This window comes from Acartia tonsa, chromosome 8 (assembly GCF_053477335.1).
Source record: "Acartia tonsa isolate MP-2025a chromosome 8, ASM5347733v1, whole genome shotgun sequence".
Classification (NCBI taxonomy): domain Eukaryota; kingdom Metazoa; phylum Arthropoda; class Copepoda; order Calanoida; family Acartiidae; genus Acartia; species Acartia tonsa.
This window is the reverse complement of record NC_137267.1, coordinates 11,824,390-11,851,234: the sequence shown is the minus strand read 5'-3', so window position 1 is coordinate 11,851,234 and position 26,845 is coordinate 11,824,390. Positions and strand designations below refer to the sequence as shown.

At 33.4% G+C, this 26,845-nt stretch overlaps 3 protein-coding genes across 4 annotated transcripts in view; all 3 read right to left on the bottom strand.

Annotated features, from left to right (window-relative positions):
- PNPase (polyribonucleotide nucleotidyltransferase 1) overlaps nt 1-14,766 on the bottom strand; it is a 48,537-nt gene extending 33,771 nt beyond the window's left edge. The window contains exons 1-10 of the mRNA XM_080169085.1: nt 14,651-14,766; nt 14,317-14,402; nt 13,765-13,851; nt 13,423-13,565; nt 6,999-7,179; nt 6,231-6,299; nt 5,696-5,831; nt 3,365-3,514; nt 2,907-2,999; nt 2,294-2,407 (exon numbers count right to left, since the gene is read on the bottom strand). Coding sequence (XP_080025211.1) covers nt 2,294-2,407; nt 2,907-2,999; nt 3,365-3,514; nt 5,696-5,831; nt 6,231-6,299; nt 6,999-7,179; nt 13,423-13,565; nt 13,765-13,851; nt 14,317-14,402; nt 14,651-14,749 — 1,158 coding nt within the window. The 5' untranslated portion in view covers nt 14,750-14,766. The remainder of the gene's footprint in view (nt 1-2,293; nt 2,408-2,906; nt 3,000-3,364; nt 3,515-5,695; nt 5,832-6,230; nt 6,300-6,998; nt 7,180-13,422; nt 13,566-13,764; nt 13,852-14,316; nt 14,403-14,650) is intronic.
- On the bottom strand, nt 14,749-19,893 carry LOC145326012 (uncharacterized). Its single transcript, XM_080169096.1, has 6 exons — nt 19,533-19,893; nt 18,995-19,397; nt 17,786-17,930; nt 17,043-17,149; nt 16,584-16,644; nt 14,749-16,032 (listed from the first exon to the last, which is right to left on the bottom strand). Exons 1-6 carry the CDS (start codon nt 19,883-19,885, stop codon nt 15,851-15,853), a joined length of 1,251 nt encoding a protein of 416 aa, XP_080025222.1. The 5' UTR covers nt 19,886-19,893; the 3' UTR covers nt 14,749-15,850.
- Nucleotides 19,894-19,895: 2 nt separating this feature from the next.
- The window catches only part of LOC145326019 (BAG family molecular chaperone regulator 2), a 12,453-nt gene continuing 5,503 nt past the window's right edge, over nt 19,896-26,845 (bottom strand). For both annotated transcript variants that reach the window (XM_080169111.1, XM_080169110.1), the window contains exon 9: nt 19,896-20,458. In XM_080169111.1, coding sequence (XP_080025237.1) covers nt 20,423-20,458 — 36 coding nt within the window. In that variant the 3' untranslated portion in view covers nt 19,896-20,422. The remainder of the gene's footprint in view (nt 20,459-26,845) is intronic.

Sequence of the window (26,845 nt, the reverse complement as noted above, 5' to 3'; positions counted from 1 at the left end):
TTTTAAATAAGGGCGTTTTAAGGGGTGGTATTATTTGATTATGGGCCTTCTAGTCCTTATCCCTTCTTCCCCATCCCTATTTCCCATTTATATCCCCCATCTCTTCTCCCCCATCCCTTCTCCCCACCCTGCAATGTTGTGTGATGACAGTCAAACTAAATTACATATTGGATGCTCGAAGCATTTTATTTTTTTAAAATATTATAATCCACAAAAAATTTATCTTACCATAAAAACTAAAGATATAAAGAACTATGTAAAAAATAAAAAAAATTACTTGTCCTTTCATCTACAGATATAAAAATCTCTCAGAAATATGGAAAACTTTGGGGTATAGTCCCTTTTATGGCAACGCCTCTTAAGGGGCATTTCGTCGTATTTTCATAGTAGCTTTTAATAGGTTATTCTAGGTTAAGTTAGGCAGGAGCTATAAATAGGGGAAAAGCTACTGTGAAAATACGACGAAATGCACCTTAAGAGGCAATGTTACAAAAGGGACTATACCTAAAATTTAAAAGATACAAAAATAGCCAAAAGCGTCCTGAAAAGCAGTCCGACCTCCATGAATTTTTAATAGTTAATTATACTCCATAATGATGGGAATGTTAACATTAAGTTTTAGCCTTCTATCTTTAATTGCAGTTGAAAAAATCACATTTCCCCCTTAGCATTATGTACTGACAGCCATAGTGAATTATAGAGAAGCTGAAAAGTTATATCAACATATCCTACCCTCTTTAAATGGCACTTTAAAACTCTGTTAATTTTTCATTAAGTGGTGTTTCCAAGGATTTATAAGGGCGGTGCGTGAAGCACACCAAAAAATATTTACTCCCCCTTTGAACTAAAATCAATTAAAGACAACAAGAGTGGCATATTTTATCAAGTTAGGAATATAGAGTGTAGTTAGTTTTAAGGGTTTTTAATGAAAATTGCCATAAAAAAAACATGTCTTTTTGTAAGGGTATATACACAAAAAAAATGATAAACTTATCCTGAAAATAATATGACATCATATATAGTTATTCATTTAGACAGACATACAGTGTTGAGAAAAAGGCTTAGATAAATATTAACGCTGTTTCTTTTTTATATAAAATAACTTTTTGATTAAATATTTGTGGTTTACAAATGTTTTTATAGAAATAAAAACAAAATAAAATGTGATAAAAAGCAGAAACCATTTGGAAGGGCGCGAAGCGCAAATTTTTTTCTTCAAATATGCAGGGAGGGAGGGGTTTTTGGGCTATTTATTACACTAGTCCCTAATATTTCATAAAAAATGTTCTTATTCGTTGGCTCAACAGTCAACAACTTTGGGGACTTCAATGGAATTATGATTGGTTGGTTAATTAAGTCGAGTTTCCATACATTTCATCTTCTAATTGTAATCTATATAAGAGGTAATTTTGTGTATCATCATTGGGGATGTACAAAATTTCTTTGGTAAAAAGTTTATATTATCCTTATACTAAAGTAACAAGATGTTTGTCTGTGTGTCTGTACCGAAGGATCTTGCTAACCGCTGAACCGATGGGGTTCTCCTTAACAGGGTAGATTCTCATATGTCCTGGGAAGGTTTTTAACTATTTTGGGGGAGGGTACTACCACCCTCCCAAGAGAAATCACAAAAAAATTGAAAATTTTCTTAAAATCTTGGAGACTTCAACGTAACATTAAGAGGTATCCGTAACATAAAGAATTATCGTAGACTTTACCAAACAAAAACATTTAGTGCCACTAGAGGCCTCTAGGGGGCGTAGCCGCTAGTACAAAATAAAATACTTCCTATTACCTGGTTTGTTATGTTCAGTGAAAAGATTATAACCTAATTTCTACACTAATTTAAAAATTTGGTAAGGTTAAAGGAATAGTAACTGTCTGTTTGGCGCGAAGCGCCAAAATTTTTTTTCTGGAGTATTTCTTGATCTTTTTTTTGGAAACTGGGATAGTTTTGCTTTTTGTAGGGTAGGGGGCAAAAAGGGGCATTTTTGTTGACCAGGGGGGGCAAAATGGGGCATTTTTCAACATTTAGGGGAAGGCAGGGGGGGGGGGGAGGCGTTTTGGTCGCTAGGGGGGGGGGCGATTGCCCCAAATGCCCCCTTCGGTTCGCACGCCACTGCTGAGTATAGAAAAACTGGTTTTTGAGGCGTAATTTAAAACTGCTAAATTTTCTTTTTCTTTTGTTCCATGAAAGAAAAATACACTGTATCAAGTATCTAGAACCTTCAAAAAAGTGAGATAGTGTCAAGAGTTAAATACTAGCAATAGTGATTCCTGCGCCTACACTGACCTGTGTTTGTCCTCTCTGAAAGAGCGCACTACCATGTAGAGGATCATGAAGGTTAACTTCACAAGATATTGGACGTATATCTGTTATACTTCTGCCATCCACCCGTAGGTTTTCCTATATAAGTATAAATCATGTTGGTTATGATGATAATATAAGACAATATAACAGTATAACAGAAAAACTACTTATTGAACAACTCTTAAATAGCTATATTTATATTACTAAATCTGATAGGTTTTTCAGAAAATAGGGATATATCAGCATTATATAAAAGTGTCAGGATCTGCATTATGTATGTCTGTGTATCAAAGGATATCTGTAACCTCTGAAACGGTATGGTTCTCCTTTACAGGGTTTTGGGAAGGTTTATAACTTTTGAGGGGGGGGGGGGGGGCGGGGAGTACCACCACCCTCCCGAGAGAAATCGTCTATAGAAAATATGCATCCAACTTTTTACTTTTACTTTTTATAACTAAACTTGAAAGTTGGGGGGGGGGGGGGGGTAGACTCACACCCGACCCCCCCCCCCCCGACCCCCCCTTCAAGGGCCACAAGAGAACTCTCGGGCGTAGCCAATAATTTTCTATAAATTGAATTGAATAAAAAACATTACCTGAAAAATGAGATTTCTTACAATATTTTTACTAAGGTTGAAAAATACATCATTCAGGTAACTAGAATCAACTTCTGCATGTAAACTTCTTATCTAAAACAAGATTAATTTATGCAAAATCATACGCCTTTTTAAACTAATGTAAAAGAGCTTTTAAAATGATAAAAAAAAGGATTTGAATCGCTTGCGGCTTATTTACAGACTAAGGAGAGGGTTGGTTTGCTCAGGGATCTTAAGGGATAAGATAAACAGAGATAAACTGAAACACATCCTTAAAGATGCAGAATTTCAATTAACAGATTAAAATTCTGGTTGAAAAGTTTGGACACTACTAATTTGTAGTCAACCAATACAAATTCAATAAGAGTACCCAAAGTTTTTGGGCAAATGAATAATATAACATGGTTATAAAACTTTGGGTACCAGTGTAATTAATAGTCCAATGTCTCCCAACTTACTTTTGAGATCATCTCATCCCTGACGAGGAACATTTGTCTGTCCCTGTTCTGCTTGTCCAGGGAGTAGTCAGTGTAGATGGCGCGGAGCTTGGCTGAACACAGGGTGTCCACCAACATACTTAGGTTTTCTGTACCTTTAACACTGCTCGCCTAGATAAGAATTTTAACTTTTTTTGTGCATGCTTAGAATTATCTTCTTATTCAACCAAAAATAGAACGTTTCTTAATTGTGAGAGAAAATATATTTCTAGCATGGATTTTTAAAAGATGTACCGACAGTCCTTATTAACAGAAAAAAACATTCAAACATTTCCTGAAAACTTAGGTCTTTGTATTTTATTTTTACATCCTTAATAGACACATAACTACATGTTTATGTTTATATAAACTGGAGCATATCGAGAATATTAAGGCATCATCAAAACATGTTAATTTGATCACAGTTATAAGTTCAATCAATAGAATATTCATCACAATAACAGTTTTGTTGTTGTTGTCTTTAAAGTTTGTCATATTCTTTCTTGAAAATGTGTTTTTTGCAAAGGGGGGGGGGGGGGGTAAATGTGGTGACTCGTGCCACGACATACCAGCAATTTTATTTTGGGTGCTACTCCCTTAGTTTTAAAGATAATTGGATGAAATCTTTTGGGCTGGCTCAGTAATTACCCCAACTATTGGTATCTTTTTTTTTGCATTTCTCGCCGAATTAAGCAATTTGGAATCATTTGAGACCATGTTATTTTTTTCAAAAATTTTTCCCCTTACAAGCAACCCTGCGGGGGGACTTTTTTTTTCAAATTCTCGTATATCAAGGTATATCTTAAATACAGTACTTCTCCTGTGATTTTGAAGATATTGAAACAAAATCTTTTTAGGTTGGTAAGTAAAAAATATTTGAATTAAGAAAACGGCGGCGGGACCGGCGGGACCGCCGCTCCCGCCGTCCGCCGCCGTTTTCCGCCGCCAACAAAAAATTTTTTTTTTGCATTTCTCGCCGAATTAGGCAATTTGGAATCATTTGAGACCATGTTATTTTTTTCAAAAATTTTTCCCATTACAAGCTGCCCCCGGGACTTAAGTAATTTTTTTCAAATTCTCGTATATCAAGGTATATCTTAAATACTGAACTTCTCCTGTGATTTTGAAGATATTGAAACGAAATCTTTTTAGGTTGGTAAGTAAAAAATATTTGAATTAAGAAAACGGCGACGGGACCGCCGCTCCCGCCGTCCCCCGCCGCCAACAAAATTTTTTTTTTTGCATGTCTCGCCGAATTAGGCAATTTGGAATCATTTGAGACCATGTTATTTTTTTCAAAAATTTTTCCCCCTACAAGCAGCCCTGCGGGGGGACTTAGTCATTTCTTTCAATTTTTGTACATTAAGGTATATCTTAAATTCAGTGGTAGGTACTCCTGTGATTTAAAAGATATTGAAACAAAATATTTTTAGGTAGGTCAGTAACAAATGGCAGAGGTACCGCTGCGGAAAACGGCGGCGGGAAATGGAAAAAAAAATTGGCGGCGGAAAACGGCGGGAGCGGTGGTACCGCCGCCGTTTTTTATTCAAATATTTATTACTGACCCATCAAAAAAGATTTTGTTCCAATATCTTCAAAAGCACAGGAGAAGTACTGAATTTAAGATATACCTTGATATACGAGAATTTGAAAAAAATGACTAAGTCCCCCCGCAGGGTTGCTTGTAAGGGGAAAAATTTTTGAAAAAAATAACATGGTCTCAAATGATTCCAAATTGCCTAATTCGGCGAGAAATGCAAAAAAAAAGATACCAATAGTTGGGGTAATTACTGAGCCAGCCCAAAAGATTTCATCCAATTATCTTTAAAACTAAGGGAGTAGCACCCAAAATAAAATTGCTGGTATGTCGTGGCACGAGTCACCACATTTACCCCCCCCCCCTTTAACGTTGTTCTATAGATCAATGAATAGAGATATTGTATGTTTTGGATATCTTAATTATTAAACAAATGATAACAGAACAAATAAATATAGTCTAACTCAGCCAATAGGAAAACAGAAGAGGAACATTCCAGCCATACTATTGGTTAGATGGTGTACATATCTTTATATTTTCCGTTATATTTCATTTCGTTCGCATAATGAGTCAGCTGTAGAGAGTTGCTATTCCTAGGATAAAGCTTTTATTGGGTAAATCATATCGTAGAAAAATTTCATCGCTCGTACTATTTGTATGAATCGTAAACAACAAAAAAAGGATTGACGGATTATGGGGCCAGTTGGATCATCTAGATCTACTATATCTATTTCAGAACCCTAAAAATGTAAAAAAAGATATGCAAAATATTTTACCTGGACATTAGTAACTCCAAATTGTCTTTTAGGCTTTCCCATTTCTTTACCCATAGTCTCTATGCTGATGGCTATTTTCGCGCATTCCTCTAGCCCAAGTTTGATGGCGTATAAAAAGGTTTTGTGGTCCAGGCACCTTGTTACAAGTTTTCATACAATTTTGATTATATTAGGTAAGGAGTAACTGCTTTCGGTTAAGACACCTAGGCCTGTTATGCCCTAACTCCTTTTTGCATATCAAACTAAAAGAATAGAGGGGAAATGAGCTATATGCAAATCTCCCCTCAGGACAGGGACCCTATGCCGATTTTGTATTGGGTCTTAGAAAACATCTGATAGCACCAGAAATATAGTCACAGCCAGGTCCCTACAAAAGAATTAAAAGCAATTTGCTAGCAGACGAAAAAACTATCTTACTAATTACTAATTATATGCATGTAAAAAGATTTTTGTTAAGTAAACGGTCACAAAACAGATTATTTTGTGTCGTCACGTCATATCCACGGAAGTTAATATCAACATTGTATGAAATAACCTGGCGTCTCCCTCGAGCATAGTGGCCAAGCCGGTACTTGTGCCAGCAACTATTAAATTCAAATGGCTCCTGAAAAATATAATAAATTATAATTCAATCCACTTCAGCTAGATAGGATGTATTTATCAATATATAATCTCATTCATTTAATTGGGACATATTTTTACAATACAAGGAAGTTTAATAACATTTCTCGTATTCATTCGAATCCGGTGGATAGGAACCGGTTCTCATCCATACGAAAAAACTATGTCTAGCATCGTATTATATCCAGCTTTTTACGAATATAAAAATGTACAATCACAAGATTAAAACCAGTTTTTTAAGCCGGTGCCTTCGGCACCTCGGGGCTAAAAAAACTAGTTTTAATCTCATAATTGTACATTCTAAATCCGCGGAAAGCCGTTTATAATACGATGCGAGAAATAACTATTATAACTTTTAGACAAAACAGCACAAAAATATCAGGGAATATGCAAAAACGAGAGAATTTATCTCAAGCTTATTTGGTCAATATACTAAGTAGTAGACACCTTGAAATCTACAATTGGGAAATTTAAAGCAAATCTTGATTTATAGTTAATTTTTTCTCTCTTATTAATAGAAGTTAGTACCTACTTACGAAAGTTTTTTATTCATTTTACTAAAGTATTAGAATTAATGCTGCAAGCTAAAATCACTTAAACTCATTCGTACAATTTAAAGAAAATGTTATTTTGTCTCCAATCTCCAACTTAAAACCAAAAACCGAAACTAAAAAACCTATACCTTGCTAATTGTTTTCTTGTGGGATTCACCACAATCTTGTTATCAACATAACCAAGTTGAACAGCCCCTACAGCTGGCCCCCAGGGGACATCTGATAACATTAAGGCGGCACTGGCAGCATTTATACTGGCTATTTCTGGATTGTGTACACCATCCACGGACAGCAAATTACAGTTTATACCTGAAATTAACAAGATTAGTTTTCATGAAGATTGGTGCTTTTTTTAACGGGGGGCGGTTGTGACACTTTTGAAACCAAAGCTACAGGAATTCAACTTAAAAAAGAGTTACAGGACTGAAATTTGGAATGACAGTCGCTTTAAAGAGGTACAATGTGAAACTGTGTAGAAAAGTTTGTGAAACCGCCGTTTCTTCAGTTTCACATTGTAAAGCAACTACCAAACCAAATTTCAGTGATGTAACTCTTTTGAGGTCCTTTGACTTTTGGTTTCAAAAAGTGTCACATCCGCCTCCCATCTTAGTTAAAAATTACTTTCCTTTCGTATAGAGTCATTCAAACCTCATAAAACGTCTAGAAATCATTTTCTGAAACGAACTAAAAGGAACTATGTATGAGTAGGTATGCATGAATAAGAGTAAGAAATGTTTGGCAAATTCCAATGTAAATCTAACCATTTTATTGCATTATTTAAGCAATAGACATTATAACACTAATCCAGAAATAAAATCATTTTTACCATGTTTTTAAAAGACAAGGGGGGGGGGCGGGTTCTGAACCCCCCCCCTCCCCCTCCTAATTTAAGAACTTATATTCTTATGAATACTTAGTATGTGGTAATAGTTATTTCTCGCATCGTATTATAAACAGCTTTCCGCGGATATAGAATGTATAGCCAGTGCCTTCGGCACCTCGGGGCTAAAAAAACTGATTTTAATCTTATGATTGTACATTTTTATATTCAAAGAAAGCTGGATATAATATGATGCTTGACATAGTTTTTTCGTATGGATGAGAACCGGTTCATATCCACCGGATTCGAATGATTACGAGAAATATCTTACTCAAACACTTGAATTATAGATATTTGAAGTGTCACATGGATAAAAACTCCTACTATATGTGTTGTAAAACCAATTTATATTTGTGTTAATTCAAACGTACATATTAAAGATAATGTACTTTTTATTTTTTAGCATTTGACGATCGACAATTAAAGACACTTTAAACTCAACAAAATGTTTGATATAATTTCGGCACAAATCGCTGGTCATTTTTTCACATTTCTTCAATCTAAGGTGATGATACTTATTTTGTTGTTGTTGTTAATAAAGCAATGATTTATAGTGAACTAGTATTTTCTGAAAGAAAATACTTAGGTTCCTTGCTTGAAGGTACTCAAATCACTTGCTCTCATTTATGCATATTCCAAATTAAAAATGATATGCCAAGGTAAAACAAACATACAACCTACTACTTTTGCAGATAGACATCCAATTACTGCATAGAACGATTAGAGATTATTTTTAATGCTTTAGCTGAAAAACTTCATAATCAGAGAAAAATCGGAATAGAAAAAGCAAACTTATAAAACGAAAAAAAAAACATTACTTTTTTTGTTAGTAGAAGAAGTAAACCATATTCATTTCTTCAAAAAGGCATAAAAAATATTTACAACTTCTTGTATGGAAAAAGCTGTGTGTTAGAGAAGAGAAATCATAAAAATAACCTTACTTTTAAATTAATCATTGAAAATAAGAATAAGGTTTTTGACAAATTATTTAAATAATTAAAAATACCTATTTAGTTTTCTACATTACGGTCTAAAGGACAGTCAGACTATGTGAATAATGAGAATCTTTATTAAAAAATAAGATGATGAAATAGTAATTATAATTTAAAGCATATATTTCATTACAAAATAATAAATTAATTTTCAATATCATAACATCATATCACGAAAACAAAATATCTTGATATGACACTAAGGGGCTGTCATGTACCAGTGCCAAATAAAGCCTATCATAAGGAACAAACAAGCCAAGAAATACCCCCCCCCCCTCCATAAGCTTCCAATTTATTTTTAAAAAATAAGATGAGGGTTAGGATTTGGGCTCAACTAGGAAGGAGAACACAATAAATTCAAATCTTTTTTAAACCAGAGTTGGCCCTAAGTCTACCAAATTTACCCCTGACCACCGTAGTAAAATTTCTTCATCAGATTGTTGACAAAGTTGATGCAAATAGTAAATAAATCCATAGCAGAGAAGCCAACCCAGAGGCCAAGAGCACTGCCAACCTCAACAATGAATTGAAAGTTGTCATAAGCATAAACCTGGTGGGGAATCAAGAAATGTTCATTATATTGTCAGTAAAACATTTAGAAAATACGCTTAATTAAATCTTTGCCTGGACTACCTAGAGTGGACAGGATATACCAGGAGATCAATCATCCTTCAGACAACCAATTCTTTCATTACAAGACCTTTGTCTGGAAGTCCAAAATCTGCATATTAAAGAGTTGCACATGTTTTAAACCAAGCCATTTCCCATACTCTTAACTATTTATGCATGCCAACAGGACAACTTTCCTAATTTAGTTACATTCCCATTCCAAGTACAGGTTAACCTACAATTTTTACCTGTACTGACAATCAAGTTCCCAAACTTAAACTAAGGGGGGGGGGGGGTTTAATGCAACCATCTCGTAATCAATGTATAAATGGCACTTAAAATTCGAATTTTGATCTGAAATTTTGCATGAGTAATCCCTTGTAGGTCTATTTTCCCTAAATCGAAAAAAAAAATGAAAAAGTAACGGCAAACGGCTCAGCCGTTTAGCCGTTTTTTTGCTATTTTTAGGGCAAATCTGTCATAAATTACGTAGAACTTTTTGAAACATATTTTTGCTTTAAATCATGTGAAATGATACAAAAAAAACATTTTTTAGATTTATAGTACCAGCAACTACCGGCTAGAACCGTTTGAAAACGTTTTGGATCGGAAAAGAGCATTATGTGGAGAGAGGTTTCGTGATGGATTTCGCTTGAAAATACCCAATAAATGGCTAATCGGATGAGCCGCCAGCCGTTAGCCGCTACTTTTCCAACTTTTTGTTCGATTTAGGGAAAATAGACCTACTAAAGATTACTCTTGCAAAATTTCAGATCAAAATTCGAATTCTAAGTGCCATTTATACATTGATTACGAGATGGTTGCATTAAAAACCCCCCTCTTACTTTCCCATCCATAAATTAATTGCCTGGTCTACTGACAATATAATTGAAATTCCCAACCTGAGATTTAACTTCTACATCTTCTTCAAATTCAATGTAGACAGAGGTTGTATTAGGTGCACGTCCATCCGAAACTTTCTTAGATTCCACTGTTGTAATGTGAAGTTTCTTGCATGAATTAGGGCATAAGTTTTCATACAGCTGAGTTCCAATTACAACATCAAATGCGTTTATAAAGCTAAATAGCCACATTTGATTGAGAGCTTTCTCATCAAAATTTACTGAGTTGCAAGATTCGCTATCGTTCATCGCCATCCATGGAGGAAGACAGCCACCCAGATTAGATGATAGTTGATCATAAGCCTCTTTGGCCATACATTGAGCTCTAGTATCATTCCTATATTCTTCACAGTCTTTGATATCCTCACTTTGACGTATTAGACCAGTGATACTTATTATATGGCCTTTAGAATCAGAACCAAAGCAATGTTCTTGTATGTTAGTTGTATAAGTTTCTGCTATGTTGTATTGGATTTCTATAAGAGGATCAGTTATATAGACACAATATACAGAATCATTAGCAAAACTACTGGCTTCTATTTCTACAGATATTACGGTGGAATTGTACCCTGTGTACTTAATACAAAACCCTTGATTGGCCAAAAAAACTTCCATTTCGTCTAATGTAAAATCTTCAACCATGTCTTTGACTGTGATATCTGGTTTGATGTCACCACCATAAACTTCATAAGCCAGTTCTTTGAATGTAAGGTTTAGGTGGGCACCCCAAGACACATAGTAAAGTTCATCTCCAAAATGAACATCAGTCACTAAACCAGAAATGAATTCCAAGTTGCTAAGATAATTGTGGTTCATGGCTACCAATGCATTGTACTGATCTTTTCGACAAATGGTGATCATCGGTTTGTTCTCAAGATCATAAAATTTAATATTTTTCTTGGACATGGTTGTTGGCTTATCTTGTAAAGTTTTGATAGCATGATGCATTTGATACCCAAATATGAGGTAAAAACATAGTCCAACAACAAATTTTATATATTTGTTACCTTCCATTGCAGACTCAAAGACTATACTAAGGTATTTGGGTTTTACTATACATTAGAATTAATGATGAGTAATTTAATCAAGCTTTAAAAATGTATAATAAGGGGGAGGGGGTTAATGCAACCATCTCATAATCAATGTATAAATGGCACTTAGAATTCGAATTTTGATATGAAATTTTGCATGAGTAATCCTTGGTAGGTCTATTTTCCCTAAATCAAACAAAAAGTTGGAAAAGTAGCGGCTAACGGCTGGCGGCTCAGCCGATTAGCCATTTTTTCGCTATTTTCAAGGGAAATTCATCACAAAACCTATCTACACATAATACTTTTTTCCGCTCTAAAACGTTTTCAAACGGTTCTAACTGGTAGTTGCTGGTACTAGAAATCTAAAAATGTCTTTTTATATCATTTCACATGGTTTAAAGCAAAAATATGTTTTAAAAAGTTGATTCCTACGTAATTTATGACTGATTTGCACTAAAAAAAAGCCAAAAAACGGCTAAACGGCTGAGTCGTTAGCCGTTTCTTTTTCAACCTTTTGTTCGATTTAGGGAAAATAGACCTACCAAGAATTACTCATGCAAAATTTCAGATCAAAATTCGAATTCTAAGTGCCATTTATACATTGATTACGAGATGGTTGCATTAACCCCCCCTTATAAAATTACAACATTACTTTTAGCATAATATGTATAACATAAATATGGTCTCCACCGCCCCTTTCCAACCCACCAAGGGAATAGTAGCTTTAGTGAAATTCCGTAAAGTTGTTAGTATGATTGCAGTCAAATGCAATTATTAGGTCAAATTGTTTTTAAATATGTATTTTATTATACTATGCGTTTGGTCAACATTAAGAACAGTTAGACTTAATAAGTGCATTTGACTGGAAGCTTGCTCACAATTTTACGGAATATTGCAAATTCAAAAGCTACAATTCCCCTTTTTATTTTCATGGGTTTCAGTGTACATACTTAATGAACTTTAAAATTAATAAATTTTCATTGAAATTAGCACTGTAGGATCATTACAAATAATATACATAATTTTATTAATGGTGATAATAGAAGATAATGATTATTTCTAGAAATTATCAATTGAAAGAAAATTATAAATTATCCTTAATTTCCTTATTAAAAAAGTATGTTGAATATCAGGAAGGGAGGGATATTGGATTGTAAATACAGCGATACTCAAAGTTGAATAACACAACTGTCGATTGCGTTATACAAATCTTATCAAATAGTGTCTACAGTTTCTACCAATAATTTTTATATACAAATGGAGTAATTTTGTTCAATGCAATTAATTTAATTAATATTATCTACCTATTGAAGATCCATTTAGGTCTTTTTTCAAATTTACAGTCCAGTTTCATACAAGAAATATTGTAGGGCAAGAATGATTTAAATATTATTTATACAAAAAAGGTGGGGGGGGGGGGGGGGGGGTTGAGCAATAACTGTAAAAATTACCAGTAAGAGAGAATTATTGGCCATAGGTATTAGGTAAGCCAACAAATAATATCAAAGAGCTTATGTGCTTTTGCTTAAAATATATTCAATAAATCCCCTTTTTCATATATCCCAAAAGCCAACTACCCCTAGCATACAATTACTTGGATGGTGCACCAGATTTTCATGAATGAACGAACTAACAAATAAATGTGGAGAACCCAACTTGAAGACATATTTTCCCCTGTCAATATATCCACGTATTCTATAAACATTAATGCTTACCATTTTTCTATTCAACCAATTTCATAATTATATTACCTATAAGTAGTTATAATTGGAAAATTACTGAACCTCTAAAATTTTTAATAAAAAATGTAACAATTAAAGGTCACGTGTAGCAAAAAGCCTGATGATTTAAACGTACATTATTCACATATTACTAGCGCCTATGCCCCTCGATACCTCTTGGGGACATCCAATTTTAGTTTTAAAGATAATTTTTAAAAAAATTAAGTATCTTTTTTTTTGTAGGGACATTTTTTCTGGGAGCGATTTCTTTTGGGAGCTGGTGGTACCCTACCCCAAAATAGTTATAATCCTTTCCAGGACCCATGAGAAGCTATATATTGTAAAGCGGTCAGCAATATCCTTCGGTACAAACAGACAAAAACATTCTGTTACTTTTATATAGGGATTAAAATTAACCTGTTTCAGTATTATATCCCTTCTTAAAGAGGGGTCTTAAAGATCTGTCCACCATCCGACCAACCAAGATTTCTCTGTCAGAAGCTCCCATTTCTCTACGTAGGAAGTTGGTGGGTATTCTGCCGGCCGCCGCAGCTTTTTGTCTAAAAAACAAGCGTTAAAGCATCCACGAGTAGCGAAGCACATTCAAACATGATGGGAATACAGAAAAGGTGATTTAAAGAGAAAATGTTTAAATTAAGAATATATCATTATGGAATACCAAGGGGAAATAACAGAAAATATACACAATTATAGGGATATTTAATTAAACCCTCAAAATATTAGGATTAAAATATTTACCTATAATCAACAGTTAATGGAAGAAAGTCTTGTGTTGATGGTTTTCCTTTGGAAACAACTGTTGTCATGACGGCTGTATTTCCAATTCTAAAAATCAGTACAGGAATATTAAAGGACTAAAAAAAAGAGTTGATTTTCTGAAATTTGGCATGACGGTAGCTTTAAGTAGGTACAATGTGGAACTGTAAAGAAACGGCTGCGGAACCGCCACTCTCACCTAAAACCACAGCAACGTGCCTGCTGCTTTGCTTAGCAGAATTAGACTTGGGGGTTCGAATCTAACTTTTTTTTCGATTATGAAATTTTAAGAAATTGTACAATAAAAAATGTAAAAGGGGAAATGCCTTAGCAAAAACAGGCGCAACACATTACCATGCAGCGACACAAAAATCGTACTATCAAAGGAGAGTTTGTAGCCTAAAGGGCGTTTGACCGCATATTCATTAATCAGATGCACTAAATTCAGTTTTTGGAATGTGTATCCCGTCATCTATAGATTATCAAGTCACCAACAACTTATGGTCATAAGTGTCCTTGTTGTATTTGATTTACCTGGCCACGGCTGACCCATCAGCCAGCCTTGCTAGTTGTCCAGAACTTAATACCAACTTCTCAGCTCCATTTATTTCAATTTCAACCTACGAAATTCACATTTGGTTATCCAGAAAATTTAGATAATAAACAGCGTGACTGAATAATCTTATAATTTTATCAGAAGAAAAAGATACGCAAATTATTTTAAAATTGACTTTCCCCTCGTTTTAGAGGTCTTTAGGAACATACAAATAATGGGAGCACACTAATAGTTTGAAATTCATTTAGAAGGTAAAAATAAAAACAGACATATAAAATTAAGAAGTGGCTTCGCCACATGTAAGCATCTTACCTTTTTACTAGGTGATTTTGTGGAATAAAAATCATGTAACTGTATTCTATTATTTGTTTTTGATGAGTGGAAATATTTTCTCCGTAATATACGGAACATTTTTGTCTGAAAATATAATTTTTCTAGTATGTTTGAAAGAAATCTTTTTTTTTCATTATTTGAAGGCTTGTAATTTGAGGTATGTAAAACAATAAATTCATAAAAAAATTATTACAAGATTTCAATTGATATAAAAATGTATTTTGTTTTTAATAACTATACCTCTTATTACCTACCTGTTTATACAGTATGTTTTTTTTAACAGAACTTTTTTGAAAGGAACTTTACCCCACTTATAGTTATCAGAATTTAATGATTAATGGCTTATTTTCTTCGTTTTTTAATGCAATTAATAGAACAACAAAAAAATTTTCAGTTTTTTATTTAAAAATTACAGTAAAATCTAAAATTCAAAACTTAGGTGTCAACATCTAAAAATGGTTTTAGCGCATTTTTCTTATGCCTAAATCTTCTACCCTTTACAAGAAAAAATGGATTTTCTGTAGTCGACTTTGGGGGGCCAGTACTCCCTCCCTGGTTGAGATATGACCTTCAAATTTTGATATGTTTTAATACATGTCCCTAATATTATCTGTATACATTTTAAACTCTATATCTTAACTTTGAAGTGTTTAGCAGCCATTCTTGCAAAAGGTTGAATATTTGAGCATCAGAAAAATGCGCTAAAACCATTTTTAGATGTTGACACCTAAGTTTTGAATTTTAGATTTTACTGTACTTTTAAAAAAAAACTGAAATATTTTTTTGTTGTTCTATTAATTCAAATTGCATTATAAAACGAAGAAATAATCCATTATTCATTAAATTCTGATAACTATAAGTGGGGTAAAATTGCTTTCAAAAAAGTTCTCATAAAAAAACACACTGTATAAAGGTATTCTTAGATTTTCATGTTTTCCTTCATTCAGACAATATCTCATAAATATTTACCCCTCCGTTTATTCTAACTTAACAAAAATTTTAGATATAGACCTACCCATAACCTGTGAGAAGCTACATTGTAAAGGAGAACCATATCGGTTCGGCGGTTAGTTAGATCCTTCGGTATATACACACACAAATATCCTGTTACTTTTTTATATGGATTGATAGGGTACTGGTATATTTAATATTTATAAAACTAATATCACAGAATAACAATCAAACATTATGAATTTTCGCCATGTGTGTTTTTAAGTTTCCCTTAAAACACACTTTATGGCCGCAAATATGACAAGAGAATGGTTTAACTGCAGCATGAATTTGTTTGTGTCTATTGAGATCAGAGCTAGTCTTGAATGTTGATTCACAGCCAACGAAACTGCACCCAAATGGAGTCTCGCCTGTGATAAAAGATAAATAAGTACCTAATGATAACAGATCTATAGTATGGATGTATATACAGATAACTACCCCCCCCCCCCTTTAATTGATTTTTAAAGACCCAATTGAGAGTCCACACAAAGTCATTATAATAGGGAAATAGAGTTATTTAACCCTTTTTCCTCTTGTGTTTTATTTTAATGAATAAAAAATTAATAAGATGAAATTCTTTTTCTTGGGGGGGTTGTCTTACACAGGGGCCATATATCTCAAGGAGGTTGGTTGTGGTCCAAACATGACTTGACTAATGCTATACTTCTATGTCCACCAATTTTAAAGTAGGAGATTTCCCTTCAGAGTACATTTCGAGCACTTAACCCCCCCCCCCCCTCATCTAATTTGGAAATAAATTCAAATGAGGGGGGGATATTTTATTCGAATCCTATGCCTAAAAGCTGATGGGCTACCCAAACAAATAAAAAACTCCCCCTCCCCCCTTATTTTCTACATATTACATTTTAACACATAAAACCAGATACTTTGTCTTATATGATTTGTTAATAAAAGTTACCTGTATGTTTTCTCATATGAACTGTAAGTTGCGAGGAACTTTTACTTTTGTAGGGACATACCTAAGAATAAGAACAATTACGTGAATAGTAGCGCAGCAAATGCTACCTCAAAATATTTACTTTAATTAGTTTATCATGGCTCAGTAGCAGCCGCAGACAGCAGCTCTTGGCATTGTCAGACTGATTCGAAGCCCTAGAAATGAAACATTTCCCAAGAGTTGACCTTTTGTTTAAAATTTGCAGCCGAATTCGTTGGCTAAAATGGCTGAGAACAATATAGAGAATTAAATTATCCTATAACCCGCAGCCGTAGCTAGCCAAAAGACAAAATTAAGCGGCTCTATGCCTTGTTTATAATAATCCGCAGCTGAGTCGCTCTGACCTTAGACCACATTGTATATATATATTATATCATTCTTAAAAATATTTTCATTTCAATCAAATAATATGTTTGTTACCTTGCATTGGTAGGGTGTTTCTCCTGAATGAATTCGGATGTGCTTGTTCAAGTGAGATTTCTCATACGTTTTGTACGGACAGTAAATACAACTATACTTCTTTTCTCCTAAACAAGAATAATCATGTTCACAAGTAGCGTAAAAGCCACAAATATAAAGGGCTAAGACAATAGCCGATAAATTGATAAACATCCCCAATTATGATAAACAAAATTGACCCTTCTGTAGATTAAAATTAGTGGTTAAAAAGTTTGCACACTCAATTTAATGAAGTCCCCAAAGTTGTTAAACCAACGAATTAGAAAAAGTTAATTTATAACTTTAGGGACTAGTATAATAAACAGCTCATTGTCCCCTCTCTCTCTGGTAAAAGTAAAGACTAAAATGTTGTCGAAGCTAAAGGACAAAAATATTTAGTGCAATGGCGTAAAAGGTAAAACTGTATACTTCCACCATACTGACGGACGGTCAAACTTTAACTCAACGTCATAAGTTTTGGAGGGTATAGTACCTTTCGCGACATCGCCTTTTAAGGGGCGTTTCGTTGCATTTTCTCAGTAACTTTTGACAAGTTATTTTAGGTTAAGTGTTTTCCCCGCAGTGTCAGAGCATCCCTCTGGTGGTGATAGAAAAAAGAGAAAAGCTTCTGTGAAAATACGACGAAACGCCCCTTAAGAGGCGATGTCACGAAAGGGACTATACCCGTTTTGTCAAATGTGAGAGGGGAAAAATTAAACTCAAACCTGAATGAATACTCATGTGTCTACTAAGTTTATCCTTTCTTGCAAATGGTTTGTCACAAACCTCACATGTCCATGGCTTAGCTCCGCTGTGAGTTCTGTAATGTCGTACAACGTCCTTGTTAAATCTTCCTTTGTAATTACATCCCTAAATTATTGTAGCCGTTATAATTTTTTTTAGTAAAATTATTTAGGACTAAAAACAAAGGTTGTTAAATAAATGGTAAAGAAAGCAAAAGGGGACTAGAGCAAGTGATGTTAAGTACCTTCTTGCAGTAATGTAAGACATTTTTTGGTTGATATAGTAGATTTCTATCTTGACAGTTTTTTAAAAAATGTATAACAATTTGAGATTATAAATCATCAAATGATTTTACACAAAAGTAAACTTTTTCGTCGAAAAATGTAGGTATATTTAGAAGTGGTGGATAATTGTAATAATGTAACAAGAATGACACCATCCATAAAAGCGAAGCTCTGAAACGGTAGGACAAATGGGCAATAACACTTGTAGAGTGTCAGAACTGAATAATCAGAATAAATAAATGTATAAGAGTCGAAGCAAAATTGTAAGTAAATTTGTTGAAAAATTGTTGATGCAGGATAATGTTTAGGGACATACTTACATTTTTAGGACTTGATTATAAAGTTGCTTTGCTTATAATATTGTACTTTGTTGTCTTAGGAATCAATATTCCAAATATACGCACATTCTGGTAACGATTAGAGTTGCTAAGCTTTCTAAATTGTACCTAACTACTACAAGGATCACCATGCAAAGGACCGACCCTAATTATAAAAAAGCTTCGCTTTTAAAAAGTTTTATCAATAAGCATTTTACAGCGATTGAAATGTTATTTCATTTTATTTAGGACTTTGAACTCAACAAAGTATTTGATGATATTTCGTTAAAGATCGCCATTTTAATTTTTTTTTTCATATAAAACCATGGTGAAACTTATGTACTTCTTTTTAATTGAAATAACTAGGTATATTGAACATAAAACTAGTATCTTTACAAAAAATACTTTTTGAGGGTGCTTAAAATCACTTGCTCTAGTTCATGCATAATCCTCTTAGACAGAAATTCTTTTACAGACAGGGGAACTGCATAAAACAATGGTCTGGCTGATTAATTCTTTCTCATAAAGGGATAATAAAGTTCAACTTGTAGGATACAGTTATTCAATTATATTTTTCGAGTGAACCTACCTCAAAAGAACAATAATTCCATTTCTCTTTATTCCCTGATGAACAAATGTCATCATTAACAAAGTTATCTACATTTTCTGATAATTCACTAACTTTAGCAAAATCATCACTTGAGTCTTTGTCTATTGGTTTAATATTCTTTAATAGATGCTCGGAGTTATTTTTGACACTAGTCTCTTGAATTTCTTTTTGTATTACATTTTGAGTTGTTTTGTTTTTATATTTTTCATTAATAGATTGATATATTTGTTCCTCTGGGTGTAATTCGTCTGACAGAGTAGGGGAATTTACTTGAGCAGGCGAGGAAGGAAAGATGAATGGGGATGGCGATTTGTGAAAAATATTAATTGTTTCTGTATTTTCTTTAGGTTTCTCATTATCTGTTTTTTCATTTCTTTTTAGCCTGAAATTAAATCGATTTAATCGCTAACAAAACCAAAGTTTTGGACAAGACGATGAGCTTAGGATGCCATAATTGAGAATTACAGCTTCGCTTTTTATTCTGACAAATTAACTGTAGTTTTCATAAAAGATTTACCTTAAGCTACAACTCTTTTTATGCAGAATAAAAATATCATATCTTGTGAATTCTTTTCGGCATTTCCCACAAATGTGAATGTCTTCTTCGTTATCACTTTCATTTATTTCAAGACTTGTCACTTTATTTTCGCTGCTTTTGGAATCTATTGGCATAGCATATTTTTCAGCAACTGTCAGCTGTTGTTTGGCGCCATTTTGTTCAGGTACAATTAGCTGTTCCGTTAATTTGGCGCCCTTTGTAGGTCCATTTGAATGATTCGATATTTTCGCGCCATTTTTCACATTTTCAGTAATCGTTTGACTAGGAAAATTAGCAATTGTGAATTGATTCAAAGGGATTATGACAAACATTTTAGTTACATCTGAAAAAGAAACATTGAAAAAATATTTTTTATTTCGTTTTCAAAGCTTTTACTTACCTAAGCAAAAAGTTAAAATAAAATTATAATTTTGACTAAAATATTCTGACAAAAAATTAAAACTTAAACTTTAAGTTTACTTTTATCAATGAGATCAATGAAGCATAAAAAGCATAAAAAGATTATTTAATATAAAATAATTGAAATTGGATAAAGCAATCTTTGGTAAATGAGAATAAATAAAATAAATACCTAGTAACCTAATAAATCCTATTTCATTAAGAAACAACACAACATAAAAAATAAGAGATTATGAAAAGATTTTAAGAAGCAAATATTGGAACAGCTAGTAAACTTTAGTGCATATTCTTTAGGTATATTTTAAATAACTTCAAATCTGTAAAATTCCAAAAATTGCTTTCAGAAAACTTTTCTTTCTCTATTAATAACTAGTAGAAAATTGATTCGGCTGGATGGCATATGGCATAAGACAAGTAAGGTACAGATCATTTCTGGAGGGTGGCTGTATTCAATCAGTTTCAGTTATACAGTTGCCTGCAAGAACCTGAAAAGTGTGTTCAACTAATCAAATGATACTAAAGCAGACAATAACAGACTGGCCAGCCAATTTTGAAAATAAAAAACGTACATAACGTACACAAAAAAAATACGTTACGTACATAAAAAAAGTAAAAAAACGTACAAAAAACGTACATTCCTAATAAAAATAAGTTAAATAATTTCCTAGTTACCTATTATCAATACATTTAAGTCTACTAGCAGCTACCTGTAAAGGAGAACCATAGCGAACTGACAGACACAAGATATCCTCTTACTCTATTTAAAAGAACTAGCGTCTACGCTCCTAAAGGCCTCTAGGGGCACTTGAGGAGGGGAGAGTTGAATTCAATAAAAAAAACATGGATGACAACATACATAAGTAGCGAAGCTCAAAAGTTATTTATAGACATCTGGAAAAAAATGAACTTAAAATCAGTGAGTAATTAAAATTCATTTTTGGGGGGAGGAGGTAGTTTTTTTTCTAAAGTCAATTTCTCTTGGGAGGGTGGATGGTGACACTCTTCCCCAAATTAGTTATAAAACTTCCAAAAACCTATGAGAAGCTATCCTGTTAAGGAGAACCATATCGGTTCCGTGGTTAGCGAGATTCTTTGGTACAAACAAACAGACATCCTGTTATTATGTACAAAGCATATCCTATTATAAGGACCAGCGACTATGCCCTTAGAGGCCTATAGAGGAACTTGATTAGGGGGGGGGGGGAGTTGAATTAAAAACCCATTTTTTTATTTAAAAATAAAAAGTAAAAAACAAGGATGACAACATCCTTAAGTAGCGAAGCTCAAAAGTTATGAATGGAAATCTGGGAACTATATAAACTATAGAGTAGTGTCGTAAAAAATAAGCATTTAACTTATTTAAATAAATCACAAAACCTTTTAAAAATATTTAATAACGTGAAAATCTAGAAATAAATTCAGCTCCCAACCAATAAGCAAATCTCAATGAAATTTAGTGGAAGTATTAAGAATGAAAACTAATACAATCCCTGAAAATTACAACCGTCTATCAGGAATATGAGTATAGAAAATCACAAAAACCTATACATCTAGGAATCGATCTAGCACTGCAACAAATAGACAAACCTTAAAGAAACTTTTTGAAAATATGTAGAATGTGAATTTATTTATTCCCTGAAAATTTCAGCCGTCTATCTTGAATAGAAGTCGAGAAAACCATGAAAAAAAGAAAATCTAGGAATAGATCTTCTAGCACCCCAACCAAAAGGCAAATCTCAATGAAAATATGTAGAATGTGAACTTATTCAATCAAAAAACAGGAGCCGAGAAAATCACGTTTCTCCGATAGCATAACGGACTGACAAAGTGATTATAGAGTAGCTTCGCTAATTAATTTTTTAGTGAGGGAGGGGGGAGTAGACCACCCCCATTTCTGATTTCAATTTTAAAAAGAAAGAGAAAATAGGGGAAGGGTGGTGATTTTTTCTAAGAGTAATTTCTCTTGGGAGGGTGGTATTACCCTCTCCCAGGACCTATGAGAAGCTACCCTGTAAAGGAGAACCATATCGGTTTAGCGGTTAAGGAGAACCTTCGGTACAAATAAACTGACAGAGAGACATACATCCTGTTATTACGTACTAAGTATATTCTATTAAATAAAGTAGTAAGTTTTTTGTCTGATGCTTAAGATTTTCATAACTACTTCATACAGTTACCGAGATGGTTTTAGGCTATTTTTCTACCATTTTGAATACAGGTTCTTGAAGGGATATGGAAGGACAGAGAAAATAGCCTACAACCTCACAATGATCATGTCGGTTCAGCAGTTAGCGAGATTCTTCGTTACAGAAAAAAAGGATTTATAGGATAAACATATAATAGGATATAGGGTTATTTTGTCTATTGCTAAAGATCTCAGAAAATACTAGTCTTTGATACAAAGTAAATCAGTGCCTGTCTGTCTAAAGCTTAAGATCTTGGTAACCACTGAACAGATTGGGTTCTAATCATCAGGGAATATATCTACTGGTCCTGTGGTAGATTTAGGCTATTTTCTTAGAGTGAGGGGAAACCCACCCTCCAAAAAAAATCAACCACCCCTCAATTTATTTTTATAAACTAATGCAAATCAGCGGGGTGGGGGAACCTCCACCGCACCCTGGGGCGAAGCCTAAATGAAAAAACTAATCACAATCTTTTTTTATATTTTTTTTTGGACAAATTTCCAACAAACGATTCTATAAAAGAGGGGACGACGCCTCTAGAGGCTAGGGGCGAAGCCTCTAATCCTAGTAGAAAGTAAAAAGCTTTAAGTGTCCCTACCCCAAAGAAAAAAGCAAAAAAACATCACAGGACTATTAGGTATATTCCATGAAGAGTAGAGCCCAATAGGTTCAGTGGTTACTGAGATATTAAGCTTCTGATATACAGACGGATAGACATCATTCTACTTTGTATTATAGATAATATACTATTTTTGTAATACTTTTTGTACAAATACAAATAAATATACAAATACTTTTATACTTATATTTGATTCTTATTCTTTAAAAACTGAAGATACCAAAAAATAAGACTTCTTAATCCTAAACTGAGCACCATATGATATCTCGGAAAATTTACCCAAGTATATAAAGAATTTGAAAAAAATTATCGTAAAATCTATTAAAGGGGTAGTTGCATGAAATGCATTTAAACTTGAATTTAGTCAACTGCATATCTCTTTCTGTTCAATAGTTTAAACTAAATCTATAGGACATATATTCAGGGCGACCACTCCAAAACCAAAAAAATATAGTATTTTTATAGTATATTTTTTTCATCCATATAGTATATATAGTATATTTTTTTTCACTCATATAGTATGATATAGTATCTGACTTTGAATTATTTAGTAATACATAGTATAAACATCATTCAAAAATAACTCAAAGCAAAGCTGTTATCAAAGCAATTTCACATATAAATGGGAGGGGGGGGGGGGGAGGAAGTTTTGCCACTTTCGCTTAATCTGTGATTATTAGGCCAGGTATTATTGTGAGACTATAGGTTATTTGGGATAAAAGTTTACTTTTGGGTAGTATTTCACGTATATTTAATCATTTTTTGATAGGTCTCCAGGTTCAGGTGCTGCAGGCTAGCTGGTTTCAGAACAAGTAAAAAAAAATTAAATTTCTGTTTGAAGAGTTAGAGATCAACCAGCTCATACCAATAACGAAATTAATTCGAAAGAAAATCACGAAACCTATATGTGTTTTTCAGCTGTCGTTGGGGGGCAACACATCGTAAAATTGACGACCTCTCCATTTGCCCCCCAAATATTATTTTAGATTTATTTTGCTTGTTGGTTATACCTTATTCCTGGAGATCAACTTATTAAACAGAATATGCAGCTTTTTGGATGTTATTAACATATCTGAATTAAAAATTAAGATAGGCCTCCAAGTTCTGGCCTTGAAGGCCTCCAGGTCCACTCTGGACAGGTTATAAATAAAGGGGGGAGGGGGGGTAATGCAACCATCTCGTAATCAGTGAGCAAAAGTACACTTAGAATTTGAATTTTGATCTTAACTTTTGCATGAGTAATCCTTGGTAGGTCTATTTTCCCTAAATCGAACAAAAAGTTGGAAAAGTAACGGCTTGTGGCTCAGCCGTTTAGCTGTTTTTAGCCTATTTTCAGGGTAAATTCATCATCAGATATGTAGGAATCAACTTTTTTAAACATATTTTTGGTTTAATTCATGTTAAATGATAGCAATAACCATTTTTAAAACTTCTAGTACCAACAGCTATCGTCTAGAACCGTTTGATAGCGTTTTGGAGTGGAAAAGAGTATTATGTGGAGATAGGTTTCGTGACTAATTTGTAATATAGATATCCAAAAAATGGCAAAACGTCTGAGCCGCCAGCCGTTACTTTTCCAACTTTTTGTTCGATTTAGGGAAAATAGACCTACCAAGGATTACTCATGCAAAATTTCAGATGGAAATTCGAATTCTAAGTGCCATTTGCTCACTGATTACGAGATGGTTGCATTAACCCCCCCTCCCCTTAATTTGAAGAGTTAGAGGTCAACTTACAAAGCAGAATATGCATCTTTTTGGATGTTATTAACATTAATGAAGAAAAAATTAAAATCGACCTCCAAGTTCTGGTCATGCAGACCTCCAAGTCTACTCTGGGCAGGTAAAATTCAAATTTCTTAGAGGTCAAATTTAAACAAAGTATGCATCTATTTGGATATTTTTTTTACATATTTGAAGAAAAAATAACATTTAGCCTACAGGTTCAGGTGCTGCAGAGCCTCAAGTGGACTCTGGACAGGTAAAAATGAAACTTCTTATTTGAACAGTTAATGGTATATTTCTTTAAAAAATAAGCTTATATTTGGATGTTGTTTATATATTTGAAGGAAAAAAATTTGGCCTCCAGGTGGACTCTGGACAGGTATAAAATAAATTTTTATTATTTAGGTGGTAAGAAGTTAGAGGTTAGTTTATTAAACAACATAGGCAAAATCAAAATTTCCTATTTATAGAGTTAAAGGTTAGTTTTAAAAACACCATAAGCATCTTTTTAGACGTTATTTACATAACTGAAGAAAAATATAATTGCTCTCCAGTTACAGGTGCTACAGGCCTCCAGAGAAGACTCCAGACCTCAGAGAAGACCCAGAGGCCTACAGAACCTGATCTTGATGGACAATTTTAATTTGTTCTTCAAAAATGTTAAGAACATCCAAATAAATGCATATTCTGGCCTCTTAACTCTTCAAATAAGAAAATGGAATATTTTAGCTGTCCTGAGTGAACCTGAACTTGGAGCCCAAATTATTCAAATAAATTCATATTCTGTTATATAAATTGACCTCTAACCCGTCATATAAGAAATTTGATTGTTTACCTGTCCAGAGTGGACCTGGAGGACTGCAAGACCTGAACTTGGAGGTCGATTTTAATTTTTTCTTCAAAATTGTTGGTAACATCCAAAAAGGTACATATTCTGTTTTATAAGTAGACCTCTGAATCCTAAAATAAGAAATTTGATTTTTTACCTGTCCAGAGTGAACTTGGAGGCGGCCTATTTTAATTTTTTCTTCGGATAGGTATTTAATAAAATCCAAAAAAGTGCATAGGTATTTTGTTTAATAAATTGATCTCTAACTCTTCAAACAAAATTTTACATTTTTTTACCTCTCAAGAAACCTGTAGTCTCACATTAAAGGAACCCTGCAAGAAATATCGCGCTTTAACTGCTTAAAGCCTGCCACGAGTAGACCCAATACCCAAAATTTGAAGCCTCCAGCTTCAATAGCAAAAAAGTTACAGACATTTCAAAACGATTCTTTTAGTACAATGGAAATTTTGAAAGATTTTCATTGTACTAAAAGAAAATTTCAACATTAAATTACGTCGTCTGGAAGCAAAATTAAAAGCTTATCTTATCTGCCAGTAACTGATAACTGTAATATTATTGCAATAAAAACGCCCCTTTTTATAGTCAAAATGTCTTTTAAAAATTCGGTTTAAATTGCGTTTGAAAGCGTAAAATCATAGCGGGGAAAAATTAAAAAGTAATACAGATGCTCAGCTGTGATTGGTTGTTCAGTGGACTTAGCGAGGACTCAGGCTTCTGATTGGCTGGAAATCCTAGAGGCTGGCATTCTCACGCTACAGTACTCTTAATAAAACGCAATATAAACTGAATTTTTTTTAATGATTTTGACTATAAAGAAGAATGTTTTTATTGTATAAACGTTATCAGTTACTGGTATGCTAAGTTTCTGCCAAAAATAAGATTATAATTTTCTTTCTAGGCGACGTAATTTAATAATGAAAATTCTATTATTAGCAATGAAAAACTTTCAAAAGTTTCATAGTACTAAAAATGTGATTTTGAAATGTCTATAACTTTTTTGTTTTTGATGCTGGAGGCCTCAAATTTTGAGTATTGGTTCTACTCGTGGCAGTCTTTCAGCAGTTGAAGCGGTTTATTTCTTGCATGGTTCCTTTAATACCTAGCCTAATAATCATGGAGTAAGTAAAAGTGGCAAAACTTCCCCTTCCCCCTTAAATTAAATCTATGATGAAAAATAACTGATATTTAAATCACAATCACAAACAATAATATATTTAAATGGATTTCCTTCATCTATTTCTTACTGTAGAGCTTTATGCATTTTTGTCGTATCACAGTATCTTTTGATAGGTTATTGAAGGTTATGTTAGGTAAGATAAAGGTTATTGGTTGCCCCGCAGGGCTAGAGCCCCCCGCAGGGGCTAGAGATAGGAGAAAACCTACTGTGAAAATAAGACAAAACGCAACTTAAGAGGCGTTGTCGCAAAACTGACAATATTCGTTTTTTGCTATATAAATGTAATATTATATAGTATATATAGTAAATTTTTGTC